A 16,353-nucleotide genomic window follows, 5' to 3' on the forward strand; every position below is an offset into this window, starting at 1 on the left:
GGGCTCCCTGCTCAGCGGGGAGTCTGCTTCTGTCTCTACCCTTCCCCCCTGCTTGTGATCTCTCTCTCAAATAAATAAATAAAATCTTAAAAAAAAAAGGATTTGGTTTCAAGCAACACAGCTCTTGTCAAGAAAAAGGAGAAATAGGGGGAAATAATAATGCTCTTGAAACAGGTTAAATCTTGACATCAACAGAGAAGAAAAACCTGAATTTCCAGTACAGAGACTGATGGGTTGATCTTATCCTTTATATTCCCTCCCTACCAGCAAACACCATCACAGTACAGACAGTGCCCAAACGTGGACCACCCAACAGGTAGACAGCTTTCTTCAGAGGCCCAAGAGCTACAGCTATGACCGCCAGATCAGATCATGTTAGAAGAGACTATGGTGGTTAGTTTGTTCAATTTTATATCAGAACAGATGACATGGGGCACCTGGGTAGCTCAGTTGGTTAAGTCATCCGACTCTTGATTTTGGCTCAGGTCATGATCTCGGGGTCGTGGGACTGAGTGCAGCGTAGGGCTCCGAACTCAGTGGGGAGTCTGCCTGGGATTCTCTCTCTCCCTCCCTGTCCCTCCCCTTGCTGCGCACGCACACACAAGCTCTCTCAAAAAGAAAAAATATAAGTTAGATCCTTTCATTCTTCTGCTTTGGCTTCCCAAATCACTCAAAATAAAAGCCAAAGTCCTTACAAGGCCCCACGTAGACTGCCACCACCTCTTTGACACACTGGCCTTGCTCTTTAGTAGCATGGCAAGCATGCACCCACCTCAGGGCTTCTGTACTTGCTGCTCTCTGCACCTAGAATGCTCTCTCCCCAGGTATCTGCCTGGATCAGCCCCTTGCTTCCTTCCAGTCTTATCTCAAATGTCACTCATCAGTGAAGCTTTTCCTGTTCATCCAAGTTCACATATCATAACAAGGTCCCTTTGTGCCCCTTCCCTTACTAGATTTATTTCCTTAGCACTCACTCCATCTGACACAGGATCTATTTGTTTACTTCCTTGCTTGTTTGTTACTCACTTCTCCTTTCTAGAACATCAGCCACATAAGGAAAGGAACTATGTTCTTTTCACAGCTGGAGCCCCACCATCTGGTACAGAGCTTTGTTGTCCCATAACTGGCACAGAGTACGTGCTCAATAAATATCTGTTGAATGTGTAAACAAAATAAATGAAGAACTACTTAAGAGCCATGCCCAATATTCCACTTTTTCCACTGGAATGGACAAGAGCAGTCTGACTACAGGAGGGCTCAATGGCTGAAATACCAAGGCTGTCAGGTGTCCAACCGTGTTCAAACTTGTACTCCACCCAAGGCAGCTGGTTGGCACTGATGACATGGCAAGCGTGGGATGCTACATAAGAAGGAACATCTAAAAAGAAGAGACAGAAATTATGTGGGATGGAAACACCTGGTTTTTCAAATCAGAGGGAATATATTGCCTTCTGAAGTTTCATTGCCAAAAGCAATGGAGCTGCATGACCCTTCCTGTTAGTAGCTTTACTTATATGGCAATACTGTTCCTGTTTAAGGCACAAAAGCAATCTTTTTTTTTTTTTTTGGCACAAAAGCAATCTTATAAATGAATTGAAAACATTTATTGGGAGACAATACAGAGCATGGTTAAGAGGGTGGATGCTGGAACCACCTGCCTACATTCAAATCTCAGCCCTCCACTTCCTATCTGTATGACCTTGGCAACTTATTTTATTTCTCTGTGCCTCAGTTTCCTTTGTGAGAACTGGATCCATTGACATATACAAGGTACTCAGAAAAGTATTAAGTGCTTGCTATTATTACTATTTTTAAAACATGCAACAACCAGTCTTCCCAAATAAGCCTTACCCTCCTCTTCATTCAATATTAATCAACAGACACGGAGCACGCACTATATGCCAAGCACTGTGATAGGTGCTAGGGGATATGCATAGGTAAATAAAGACTGGTCCTGCCCTCGTTGGGCTCAGAGTTTGTTAGTGATCATAAACACGCCTAGGATTCATGTTTCAGGGAGTCCACGTCTCAAGAAATGGGAAAGGGGCTGGCCAGGTGGATGCCCCCAGAGTAGCAGCTCCTCACATGGATGTGTAGGCAGAAACAAAAGGAAGGGCTCCCTTTTTGTGTTAGCACCCATGGTAAGCAAACAGCTTACTACCTATTCACACTTCATTTCTGAAGGCTTAATAAGCAATCCCAGATTCTTGCTGTGAGCCAGGAAGCTGTAAAACTAACAAGACCCCTCACGATGTAGCCCCTGCCCGCCTCTCTTGCCTCAGCTCTGCCACCAACTAACCTCCCAACCCCCTCCCTTCACTCCAGCCTTTCGGATCTTCTAACAGTTCTTCAAACATGCCAGGCTGTCCCATAGCTCAGTGCCTTTGCACAGCTGTCCCCTCTGCGGAAACGCCTTCTTGGGCTACCCAATTTACACTTGTTCTGAAGATTCAGGTCCAAGGGTCTCTTCCTCTAGCACATCTTCATCAACACTCAAACCTGACTGAGGGGCTCCTAAAATGTGCTCCTACAGCACTTATCACAAAGGATAGCAACTGTAGTCATTGACGGCTGCGTCTTCTACTAGGTTACCCACGCCTAGAAGGCAAGGTGGTATCTTGTAGAGTTTTGTAACCTCGGCCCCTAACAAAGGGCTTGGCACGTTGCAGGTGTTGGGTAAATGTACGACTGGGAACATCTGAAGGACGCTGGTTACCCCTGTTCACTCATTTCCTTGCTGCCAGGCTTGGCACTGTCATCATCAGCCTCCTTCAAATGACCAAAATGCTCCATAAAGAAAAATCTTAATTAAAAAAAAAAATTTTTTTACTCAAATGTCACCTTTTCAAATGAGGCTGACCTTGAATACCCTATTTAACATTGCAACCTCCCCTCCACCTGACACTATAATGCTGGTCACCCTATCCTCCTCTACCTTTTCTTATTTTCCACGTGTACATTATCTCTAGATCCTGGTTAACAATCCTGCAGTGTAGGTATTTTAATCTCCCCCTTTCCTCTTAGTAATCTCTACCTTCCCCACCCCCGGGGGAGGGTTAGCTTGAACTAACACCTGAGATCAAGAGTCACACACTCTACTGCTGAGCCCGCCAGACGCCCCTTTAATCCCATTTTGTAAGTCAGAAACTGAGTTCAGAGTCTAAGTTGTGTGCTCCAGGGGCACCTGGGTGGCTCAGTTGGTTAAGCGGCTGCCTTCGGCTCAGGTCACGATCCCAGGGTCCTGGGATCGAGCCCCGCATCGGGCTCCCTGCTCAGCGGAGAGCCTGCTTCTCCCTTTCCCTCTGCCTGCCGCCCTGCCTACTTGTGCTATCTCTCTGTCAAATAAATAAATTTTAAAAAAATCTTAAAAAAAATAAAATAAATTGTGTGCTTCAGTGAACGCAGGTAAGTAGGTGGTGGAGCTAGGTCCTCACTGATTCCCATCCCCAAGTGCACTTGGAAATTGCATTCTCTTTCAAAAGGTCAGGTGGGTCTCCAGAGAGATGACACTTCTTGAATGTTATAAAACCTGCTTTAGCTCAATTTTTCTAATCAATCAAACCAAGAAATTTCTCTAATGTCCTGATAGGAAATCATATGCCACCAGCATGCTGTAGCAAGCTACAGTTTCCTTAAGAGAGAAAAAGGGAAGAAGAGTCTAGGACTCAAAAAGAAACATGGTCTCGTTTTTTGGTTCACAGACCATGAGGTTCAAGTACTGTTTGGGGTCACTGGTTTTAGAAAATGTATGGAATCCTATCAAACCTGAGCTGATCCACCAGGAGATCTGGGATAAGGTTTTTTGTTTGTTTGTTTGTTTTCCCCAGATTTATTTATTTATTTGAGAGAGAGTGATTGAGAGAGAGAGAGAGACAGAGAGAGAACATGAGTGGTGGGGAGGAGCAGAGGGAGAGGGAGAAGCAGGCTCCCCGCTGAGCAGGGAACCCGATGAGGGGCTCAACACCAGGGCCCTGGGATCATGACCTGAGCTGAGGGCATATGCTTAACCGATTGAGCCACCCAGGCGCCCCTCAATAAAGCTGTTATTAAAAATAATATTTAGGGGGGCACCTGGGTGGCTCAGTCATTAAGCTTCTGCCTTCAGCCCAGGTCATGATTCCAGGGTCCTGGGATCGAGCCCCGTGTCGGGCTCCCTGCTTGGCAGGAGGCCTGCTTCTCCCTCTCCCACTCCCTCTGCTTGTATTCCTCCTCTCACTATCTCTCTCTCTGTCAAATAAATAAATAAAATCTTAAAAAAAAAAAAAAGGATTCTCTCTCTCCTTCTCCCTCTGTCCCTCCCTCACCCCCATGCTCACTCTCTCTCTCTCTCAAAAAAAAAAGATAATGATAATATTTGGGTTTGATTCAGATCACAATTTATGGTTCAGTTTGGGTTGAGTCATGTGAAGAGAGCGAGTAAAGAGAAAAAATGTGGCAACCACTTCAATATTTGACCCAGAGAAGTTATAACAGGCTAAAATCTTTAGATAATATAATAAAATAGACCTGCAAATGCCTTCTCTTAAGTGTTACAAGTTCATATACTAAAGGACAAGAGATTTGCTAAGCACCATCCAAAACCACTGAAGATCAGGTACCTAATGGTTCACATACATTAGAGTACTTTAAGCTTAGTTTGAAGTTGGTAATAACCATTATTTCTTTTTCTTTTTTTAAGATTTTTTAAATTTACTTATTTGACAGAGAGAGAGATAGCAAGAGAGGGAACCCAAGCAGGGGGAGTGAGAGAGGGAGAAGCAGGCTCCCCACTGAGCAGGGAGCCCGATGTGGGACTCGATCCCAGGACCCTGGGATCATGACCTGAGCTGAAGGCAGACGCTTAATGACTGAGCCACCCAGGCGCCCCAATAATCATTATTTCTAAGTTATTAAAAAAAGATATATAAATAGGTGATGGGGATTAAGGAAGGCACTTTTTGTGATGAGCACCGGGTGTTGTATCTAAGCGCTGAATCACTAAATTTTACACCTGAAACTAATACTACACTGTATGTTAACTGGAATTTAAAACTTAAAAAAAAAAAAGAAAAAAGTACAAAAAATTGGGAATAGGGGTGTGTCCCTCACGGAAGAGCTAAAGAAGAGGAAATGACTGATGGATAAATTTCTTAAAAGTCCGAAGTTGGAATTTAAGGACATGAATAGCCTTTATTATCAATAAAACAAAGCCTATAAAGCTCAGGAATCAGGAAATGCCATAAATTCAAGCGTATGCATATATCCATGAATGTATTTCTCTGCTTATTCGTAAGACACAATCACGAGATATCAAAGAAAATTCCTTCTCACTAGGAACTTCTTAATATTTGTTATTCAAAATGGTCAGCCTTAGCATACTGAATACTGTAGAAGAAGCCAGAATTATTACAGTTTCGTAAGTTTTTGTTGGAGGAAAGTTATGTGCTCTATATGAGAAATCTGATCTCTCACAGATAAAAAATAATATAAACCGTGTTTTATTTATATAGTTATAATTTACAAGCCATCTTCTTCCAAATAAAGATTTAAGACAGTCAAGTGCGTTGGTCATAAAAAGATTCCTGGCCACATATTAACTAGTCTTTTTCTGTCCAGCATCATCTTTAAATAGCAGAGTGCCTAGCACACAGTAGATATTCAAGACATATTTTAATATATTGATGACTAAATAAACACAAGGGCAAATATAAAACCTAAGAGGCTAGAGGAAGATGTTCATAGAGGACAACAGCAAGATGCCCATTTCATCAACTCAGAAACTCTAAAACCAGGAGCGTCCAGTGCCAACATCCCGCACGGCTATTATCAGGGCTGCCCATTCAACTTTTATGTACTATGTACCAAGTACTGGGTGTAAAGTGGTCAACAAAACATAGAACTTAATTAGTCTTTTGGGGTAAATAACCTCGTCCCCCACCTCTGACCAAAGAGGACCAGTTAGAATATTTGCCTGAGATTTTTCTGTGAAGAGAGATGAAACTCACAGATGGCCCACAGACCCAGCGTTAAATTCCATCTGCTCTTGCTTGAGGTGTCTTCAACTCTGTTAGCTATCTTGGAATCTTTATAATAAATCCTCTTTTAATGCATAAGGTAAATTAAGGCGACTTCCTGTCACTTGCAATAAAAAAATTCTTATGAATAGAACTTTCCATATACATACAGGATTAGTGAGGCCAAGGAAGTTTCAATAACTTATCTGATCTGCAAAAAAAAACACAGATCTGATTCCCAATCCCCAGCTATATCATAGGTCCAAGAAAAAAACAAGCTTTAGAGAGAAGAATCAATATGCATCACCTCATGAACCACGGAGCCCAGCAGGAAGCCCAGCCTCTGGCACAGTTCTCCAAGGTTCGATAAGCTGCTGGCCCTGTGAGCACTATCTGGATCTCTTGCACCCCTCAGGAAGGTGTGGATCAAAGGTTCTCTGTATTTTGAGACCATGTCCCCTATAGGAAAAAAAAAAAAAAAGAAAGAAATCAAAATCTTTAAAAATAAATTTTCAAGTTCTTAAAGAAGGAATAATGAGGGGCACCTGGGTGGCTCAGTCAGTTAAGCATCTGACTTCAGCTCCTGATCCCAGGGTCCTGGGACGGAGCCCCATGTCGGGCTCCCTACTCAGCAGGGAGTCTGCCTCTCCCTCTGCCCCTCCCCCGGCTCATGCTTTCTCTCCCTCTCTCTCCTCGCTCAAATAAACAAATAAAATATTTTCTTTTTTTTAAAGAAGGAATAATGATACTATCATGGTATACTGTGTGGTATTTTATACTTTCAGAGTACTTGCATAACCATTAGAAATCATGCTCTGGGAGAATATTCAATGTCACGTAGGAAGAAGACTAATGACTGACCATTAGACTGAGTGACAATGAGGTCACTGTTGACCCTGACGAGAACAGTTTTGATGGACTGGCAGGGGTGAGAGCACCAGAGAAGTGACTGTAAGAGAATGCGAGAACTGCAGATGGAAAGATCACTTAAGTTTTTCAGCAAAGCAGATCAAGGAAATGGGGTGGCAGCTGGTCAAGGAAGTGGGGGGTCAAGAGAGGTTTTTGTTTTATTTGAAGAGAGGAGAAATAGCACACTAAGACATTCAGAACTGTCATTTTATATATGGAAACAACTTCTTCCTCCACAGGTATGCCAAGAGCTAAAGCTGTTTTGTCTTGATCTAGGTTCTGAGGCTCTAGTTCCAGAACCCAAATATAACACTCCACCTTTAGCTTTTATGTAGCCCTAAGGCTACATGATATCAATAAGGTGACAAAATGGTTTCTGAAGCATTGTTTATGGTCATCTATTCTTTTTTCTATTCTTAATCATCAAAATGATAAATCACAAACACACACAACAAAACCCCCACCAACTTGGCCTATCAGTCTCAGCTCAAAAGCCACATCCTTTAAGAAATCTTCCTCAGTTGGCCTTAATTAGTCCTCCTGGGAAGTCCCACAGTTCTTTGAACTTAAATCACTTTGGCTTAAATCACAAGTGTCACTAATGCCTTGATTCCCACATGTTTGCAGCCTCTCTCATTAGACTATAAATTCCTTGAGGGTAGAACTTTGTTTCCATCAGTTCTTAGTAATCTTTGTATGTGCTAGGTACTCAACAAATGCTAACGTTGAATTGAATTCATTAATTTATTCAACAAAACAAAATTAGGTGCTAGGTATCATGCTAATGTTCTAGGGATAAAATATATAAACATAATCTTTACCCTCTAAGAAGCCCAAAGTTTAGGAGGTGGGTACAAACGGATAAGTACCAACAATTACAGTACCGTGTGCTCAATGCCCAAATGCCATCAGAGAATCAAGCAGAGGTTGCTCGGAGAGCCCAATTTCACTCATCTCAGTCACTCTGGAATGGGAAGGAGGAGGCGGCTTGTCTTGATTTTGTTTTCCCTCAAGGTCAGGAACACAACGTATTTTCCATACAATAAGATTAAAGATGAAGGAGAAACTTCTCTAAAATGCTCCCAGTTCCTAATATACTATGGGCAGTCAAAGACTCACCCTCTGCCCAGTTAACATTAACACATATTACAGAAATCGAGTCAGTGATAACTCAGCTATAGCCTATTTCCAGAAGAGAAGAGAGGGGACTCTGTGCCTACTCTTAGACCTAGTATTTGCACTTCTGAATATCAGTCCTGAACAAGTAGCCACATATACGCACAAGGGTATCTGCATAAAGCTTTTACTGCAGAATTATTAATAGTGAATGAGAAAATTTTAAATATTAATTAATATGGAAGTGGTTAAATAAACGTATGTATTACAGAATACTATGCAGTCATTAAAAAGAACATGACAGAATTATATGTACTAATATGGAAAGGTCCCTTAAGACACTATTAAAGCAAAAGGAACTAATAGAACCGGTATCATTCCATTTGTGTACATAAAATGCACACATGCAACTTCTCTCACTATTAACAAACCAAATGTACAGATTAAAATGTATGAAAAATACAAATGTATAGAAAAATAATAGAAAGGATATAGTAAAAGAGAAGGTTTATTTTTTTAAGATTTTATTTATTTGAGAGAGAGAGAGAGCATGAGTGGGGGTGCAGGCAGGGGCAGAGGGAGAAGAAGAAGCAGACTCCTCATTGAGCCTGATGCAGGGCTTGATTCCAGGACCTGGAGATCATGACCTGAACCAAAGGCAGACGCTTAACCGACTGAGCCACCCAGGCATCTCAAAAGAGAAGCTTTAAATATCTTGTCCACAGAGTAAATATACCCAAGATCAAAGTTGCGTAGTTTGACACTTAACTCCTATGATATACTGATTGTATTTAAGGTATGTCCAATTAAGAGGAAAACATATGTTTCTACTTTTGTTGTAGTACTTTTCCTTTCTGGAGTTACGAAGGAACTTGCTCGTTCTGTAGTGTGAGAGTTAAGAGATGTGTGCTCTGGGGGCGTCTGGGGCTCAGTCGGTTAAGTGTTTGACTCTTGATTTCAGCTTGGGTCATGACCTCAGGGTCATGAGATCAAGCCCTGGGTCGGGCTCTGCGCTCGGCGGGGAGTCTGCTTGAGATTCTCTCCCTCTCCTTCTACCCCTGCCCCTGCTTGCACTCTTTCTCTCTCTCTCTCAAATAAATAAATCTAAAAAAAAAAAAAAAAAGAGATGGGTGTTCTAGTTTTGGCCCTGTTATCAATTAGCAGTGTGACTTTGGGCAATCTGTTTCCCCTCTCTGGACCAGCTAGAGATAAGGCACTTAGACAAGACCAATCTCTCTGGCCCCTTCCAGTTTTAAGAATCTATGAGTTAATGAGTCACGTTTGGTTTAGTCATCAGGGGAATAAGATTCAGGAGACTGGAAAGGAGGAGCACACATTTACCATCCCTGGAGGGAGGCTATTGCCGTGAAAGGAATGAAGTTTCCTTGTTGGGAAGGAAGGCACAGTTTGGAAATTCGTAAGGAGGGGAAATTGCAGGATGAAAGGTAAGAGCAGATAACAAACAAGTGAATGTTTACCAACGTAGGGATTTAGAGTTAAAAATGAGTGGTAAAGAAAAGGAACTATGTGCTAGGCGGTACAGTAGGCCTGGGGATCCAATCATCAACAAGAAAGACACAGTCCTTGAGAAAAATTTTAGGGAGAACGTCAAGAGGTATCTCATTAATTCATCCAGCCAATTTACCTTTGTTTTTTTAAGTGTTTTTTTGTTTTGTTTTGTTTTGTTTTGTTTTATTTGTTTTTTAGTAAACTCTGCCCCCAACGTGGGGCTCGAATTCACGACCCCAAGATCAAGGGTCACATGCTCTACTGACTGGGCCAGCGAGGCTCCCCTCATCCAGCAAATCTTAACTGAGTACCTACATTACTATAAGTATGTTCTCAGTCTGGAGGTAATAAAACATGAGCAAGAAAGTAAACGTCCCATCTTCATGAAGCCTACTTCTAGTGGGGGAAAAAGACAAGAAATGGTAAATAAATTTTCCTGCAGCAGAAAGGGCTATGAGGAAAAATAAGAAAGGTGTGTGGGGGTCGGGGGTGGGGGGAGACTGAGAGCTACAGATGAGGGCCCAGGGAAAAGCTCTCAGAGGAGAAGACCTGAAGGAACAAGTCATGAAGACTGTGGAGGACAGTGAAGAGTAAATGGACAACAGAAGTTTGATATTCAGTGTAGATATCATAGAGTTGTTTCTTATCCTGACCTGCCGTAAAAGGACACACTACTACATTAACAAAACCACAATTTAACATTCCACGTGTATAAATTCCTGCCCTGCCTGAGCTTCATTACTACTTTCAAAATGAGCATCCATTTAACTGCATGCTCACCAATCCCGTTCCCAAGAGCACCTACGAACCCAGAGGAGCCAGCCCGGAGGAAAGTTAGCATCTCAAGAGCCCTGCACTGTACCCCGTCAGTGGGCTCTGTGCCACGCACTCCTTTGTTGTCAGGTTTGGGGCTAGAAGAGCTGGAACACTGTATTCGCTCTGCATTTCTCAAAGTGCCCTGCCATCAGGTTCTCTGCAACCTGATCTCCCTTAGAGCTCACATACACAGCCTTGATTTGTCACACCCTTGCTAGATCCTGCTTTCCTTCATGGATCTACATCTCTGCTCCCATTTCCTGGGGGCCACTGCTTGCCTCTGATTAATCCTCCCGCCCCTTAACTCCTACCAGGCCATGTAGCTAGTTTCTCAAGACTGTACTGGATTCTAGTCTCCAGGTTGGGGGTCAGTCCTGACCAGGTTTCTATGTAGAACAAAATGAATGCATGTAGTCAGAGAATCTAGCTTTCAGGGCTGCAATTTGACACAGGCAGAGATTTTCAAGATCCTACATAAAGGGTTCTTAATTTTAGCTTTAGGGATCCCTATATGTCACATTTTATTATGCACATCTCATTGGCATTCTCCCATTCTTCCTTGCAAATAGCACTCTATTTCTATTCAATTTTGTTCATGTATCCACTATCCCCCCTGCCCCAGCCATCACCCATGTGATTCAGGTTAACGTCTTCAAGGGTCTAAGTGAATCATGGTAGACACATCCCCTTGCCTTAATTGGTTTATGTATGGGCATGTGACCCAGTCTGAACAATGAGGTGTGAAAGAAAATCTGCTGAAGACATTTTACCTCTGCTATGACAACACCTTAGAGTTACTGCAGCCAACCTGAAACCATGAGGGACCAGAGGATGAAGTCAATAGCTGAGGTTGGCAGAGCAGAAAAATGAAAGGAATCTGCGTCTTGAATGATATCATGAAGCCAAAAAATTAACCAGTCCTGGACTTTTTGTTTTGTGCAATGATTCATTCCTTACTGTTTAAAGCCAGCTGAGTTGGGAGTTTCTGTTATCTGCAGCCAAAAGCATTCTAACATATAATATGAAAACTGGAATGTTCTTTAAAATTATAGAGCACTTTGGAACACCTGGCTGGCTCAGTTGGAAGAGCATGCAACTCTTGATCTTGGGGTCGTGAGTTCAAGCCCCACATTGGGTACAGAGATTACTAAAAAAATAACCTTAAAAAAAATTGTAGAGCATTTCTATGTCAGTTCAATGTCTATCAATACAAAGCCAGAAAAGTTAAATTTGCCAAAACAAAGGAACTTAAGACAGTGGGTATGCACACACACACACACACACACACACACACACACACACACACATATATACATATATATGACTTTCCCAAAGAGCTAAGTCATCCTTATACACCTGCCAACCTATTAAAAAAAAAAAAGGTGAGTAACTATTTACAGTAGTAGTTCATGTGAAGGGGTTATATGCTGAGTATATTTCGCAACTATTGACTAACCCATTTCATTATGAACTAAAACCTTGGGCTCTGGGACAGCTGCTACTATTCCTTAGTTTCTGATTAAGCAACAAAACCTTAATTATCCCATCCAGAAGGGTTGGGTTTAGGGTTTGTTTTTTTGTTTTTTGGGGGGGTTGTTGGGGGTTTTTTTGTGTTTTTTTTTTGTATTCTTCCTTATCCAGATGAGATGTTCTTGTTGCTTCAGTTGAAACTTATTTGAACCACAAGATTCCAAAATCCTAATTCACCTTTTGTCTTTAAGATAGCACATACTTGCGCCCTGGCAAGAGCGAACATTCATTAACATCCTGTTACGTTGTCCCCTTAAAAATATGCATATTATATGGCTTTTACAAAAAATGGTATTGATTTCTGAATTTCCTCACCCCCATATTCAGAAAGTACTCACCACGGACTACAATATTTAGACTAAGAGATACCCACGAGAACTGAAGTTAGAGAGACCACCATCTTTTCCTCAGCCATTTCTGAATGGCTTCAGGGAAATGAACACAGTAAATCCAAGCTCACTTTTAGAAACTTACTCAAGTAGATGCTAGTCAGAGAGGTTTATCTTAGTTCAGCTCTAATGACTTCTACTTTGTGCAATGATGATGACAACACCTGGCTATTTGCATTTCCATATTCTTCTCAGGAAGTCAGCAATAATCAACCTGAGAAGCACACAGCTGTGTGTTCAAGGAAGCAAGTGAAGGATCTAGATTTGTTTGAACAAATTTGATAAAAATGAGTTGCTTTGGAAGGTGAAAAATCAAGTGCATAGTGAAAAGAGAGAGAGAAAATTTTTTAACCTATGACTTACTTGTATCAATTATCATCTATGTGAAAAGATTCTTTTCATGTATTAGGATTTGGAAGATTTTTATCAAGCTTTTCAATGGAACTTTCAAGTCCAGACTGATAGATTCGTTTATGAGATCCCATCTTCTTTCACAGAAGAGCTGAGATGACTTGCAACAAGAGACACTAATGTAGTGGAAGAATGCTATCAAATCTGACTTAACAGAATCACTTCTGGAGCCAGGGGACCTGCTGATCTCAAGGGCTCAACCATTCCCCTTGTTAACTGAAACAGGTCTTAAAAGTGAAACTGAGAAAAAGTGAGTGAGAAAGAAAATGCCACCCTTGGCCAAATCCTTACACCAGCTTATTAAAGCTCCATTATTAATGTCTGGGGGACTCCTCTATTCCTTCTTTCTTTCCTCCCTTCTGTCCTTTTCTTTTAATTAAAAAAAAAAATTTGGAGGCATAGAAATGAACACAGGTACAACCATTCCTAAGTACTCTATTCTATCTACCAATAGGAAGCAACTAAGAAATATCCTGTCCTGCTGGTTAAGGTGTCGCTGAGTAAAACCAGTTATATTTTTCAAAGATCGAATGATCACTTACAGCCAGCACTCCTCTGTAATCAGAAGTTTATATGCATTCCGAGTAACGTTTTAGTCCAGTGTTTCTCAAACACAAACATGGGCACTGAAATTGTGCAGTGCGACTTGATTATGTGAATCCAGGTGATTCAAAATTATCAGTAAGATGAAAATGCAACATTTAAAAAATTCTTTTAGAGAATTCACAGACCCCTGAAATATATCAGAATTTAATCTCCAGGCTTCATTTTGAGAAAGGCCCTTCCAACTAGCCAATTTAATGAAAACATTTAATATGTACTACTATGGGCAAGGGATTCCATAGGGCACTAGAGATTGAGAGATGAAGGAGATTTTGTTCTTCTAATAATTTTTTTTTAAGTAGGCTCCACTCCCAGCATGGAGCCCAATGTGGGGCTTGACCTCATGACCCTGAGATCAAGAGTCACATTCTACTGAGTCAGCCAGGTGCCCCTGATAATGCCTTTTTTTTTTTTAAATAGACTTTATTTTTTAGAGCAGTTTTAGGTTCACAGCAAAATTGGGCAGAAAGTACAGAGTTCCCATATACTTCCTTCCCCTCTCTTTCCCCAGACTCCCCCACTAGCAACATCCTGCACCAGAACCAGACATTTGTTTCAAATGATGGACCGATATGAACACAGCATTATCACCCAAAGCCCATAGTTTACATTAAGGTTCACTCTGGTGTTGTACACTGCATGTACACCGCATGACAAATGTATAAGGACATGTATCCAGCATTATAGTATCATACAGGAGAGCTTCACTGACCTAAAGCTCCTCTGTGCTCTGCCTCATCTCTCATTCTCATCTCTCCCTCTGGGCTAACCCCTGGCAACTACTGATCTTACTGTCTCTGTAGTTTTGCCTTTTCCAGAATGTCCTATTGTTCCAACAATATCATATGGTATGTAGACTGGGCTTCTTTCACTTAGTAATAGGCTTTTAAGGTTTCTCCATGTCTTTTCATAGCTTGATAGCTCATTTCTTTTATGTGCTGAAAACATTCCACTGCCTGGGTATACTACAATTTATTTATCCAATCACCTACCAAAGGACATTTTGGTTGCTTCCAAGTTTTGGCAATTATGAATTAAGCTGCTATAAACATATACGGGCAGGTTTTTGTGCAGACATACGTTTTCAACTCATTTGGGTAAATACTAAGGAGCATGATTGTTGGATTATTTGGTAAGAATATGTTTAGTTTTATAGGAAACTGCCAAACTGCCTTTCCAAGTGGCTGAACCATTTTGCATTAGCAGTTCCCCACTCTTCAAATCCTTAACTTCATGCCCCAATGATGTGACCCTGCCTATTTTCGGTCATATTCACCTAGCAGCATGCCCTTTGTTACAGTCACCTGGTATAGCTAATTTAAAAATATGGTACATACATTCAGTGGATTATTATTTGTCAGTAAAAAGGAATGAGGTTCTGAAACATGCTGCACCACAGATGAACTCTGAAAACATTAAGTGAAAGAACACAGTCACACAAAAAACCACATATGTATGATTTCACTTATGGAAATGGAAATGACAACAATAAGTAAATCCTTAGATACAGAAAGTACATTTGTGATTGCCTGACTGGGAATGGGTACAGAATTTCTTTTGGGGCAATGAAACGTCCTAAAATTGACTGTGGTGATGGTTCACAACCTTGCGAACACACAAAAAAATTCTGAACTGTTACATTGTAAATGGGTGAATTGTATGGTATATGAATTATATCTCAATAAAGCTGCCTTTTTAAAAAGAAGTTTTGAAAGTAGGAGGGGTAGGAGGACTAGAGAATCTATTTTACAATAAAGCTGGAAAAAAATAACTTATGTAAAAATCTTCACCTACTAGAAGAGAAGAGGTGTACAGAAACAGAATCAGATGTAAAACACACTTCTGCCTTCTAAAGGCTCAGAGACCAAAGGCTTGGGGCGAATTCTATAGACAAATCACAATGGCTGCTTCCCTCAAACATGAGGCAGGAGATCGGGATTCTTTGATGATATGCCCAGTACAGGAACCAGATCCTGCCCTTGACCACCAGTGAAGCAGAACCCAGAGCTTTCCCTCGGCTTTGTGAATGGCATTGCTTCTGCCAGCTCTTTGCTTCCTTATTTGTCAGTAAAAGATGTGCCAATACAATTTCAGTCTTTACTACTTCAGAGCTGCCAGTTTAAGGAGTGACATTTTTTAAAAACCTTCTAAATTAACATTCACTGCATCAGTTTTTTTTTTTTTTAATATTTAGTGTAATTCAAAAGTCTCTTAAAAGAGGCAAGAAAAATATTGAAGATTTAAACCTAGAGGTCTTTGTGTATAGTTAGCCATTTGGTCCAATAGGTATGGCTGTGCCAAACCAAACTCGACCAACATTAACCCAAGGAGAGTTAAGACCTCCTGCAAATATTTAAAAACCTTTGTGCTCCAGCCTTTTTATTTTGTCTAAATCAAATCTCTTCTGCTCTTTATTTTCCTTCCCTGTATGGACGGGACTCAAGTGGCGATAGAGAAGTGGTCATTCTCTGCATATCTTTGAATCTTAATCTTATCTTTCCAAGCTCCCAGATCTCAGTTACAGTGTTTAAACCCCCTCTGTAATCCAACCAGTTTAAGTATGCTCTTCCTCTCTCCAGGATGGTACTTTCTATACTTTCAGTTTTTATATTAGATCTATTGGGGAGAAAAAAAAGTAAAGGTGCAAGACAGTTAAATGATACAATACGCACAATTTCACTAAATTAGGGCGCCTGGATGGCTCAGCCAGTTAAGTGACTGCCTTCAGCTCAGGTCATGATCCCAGAGTTCCAGGACTGAGTCCCACATCCGACTACCTGCTCAGCGGAGAGTCTGCTTCCCCCTCTGACACTCCCCCCTCTGGTGCTCTCTCTCTCTCTAATAAATAAATAAAATCTTAAAAAAAATTTTTTTTTCACTAAATTAGTTGCCAAAAAAGGATAGAAACTACTTTCCTCTCATCTTGAATTCCCATTTATTCTGGAGCTAAAGTGATCCTTAGGGGTAGCATCATGGACAATCACATGCCCTCACAGAAATACTGCTGCTGATCCAGTCCGTGAGGAAATAGGAGACAAAACAGAAATCTAATTCTGTTCATGTACACTATTATGTCT

The 16,353-nt window shown here is 41.1% G+C and overlaps 1 protein-coding gene across 2 annotated transcripts in view; it reads right to left on the reverse strand.

Annotated features, from left to right (window-relative positions):
- TANGO6 (transport and golgi organization 6 homolog) overlaps positions 1-16,353 on the reverse strand; it is a 185,713-nt gene that overhangs the window by 41,638 nt on the left and 127,722 nt on the right. For both annotated transcript variants that reach the window (XM_078062515.1, XM_078062516.1), the window contains exon 16: positions 6,301-6,452. In XM_078062515.1, the coding sequence (XP_077918641.1) occupies positions 6,301-6,452 (152 nt within the window). The remainder of the gene's footprint in view (positions 1-6,300; positions 6,453-16,353) is intronic.

The sequence above is a fragment of the Halichoerus grypus genome, chromosome 15, assembly GCF_964656455.1.
Source record: "Halichoerus grypus chromosome 15, mHalGry1.hap1.1, whole genome shotgun sequence".
NCBI classification, from domain to species: domain Eukaryota; kingdom Metazoa; phylum Chordata; class Mammalia; order Carnivora; family Phocidae; genus Halichoerus; species Halichoerus grypus.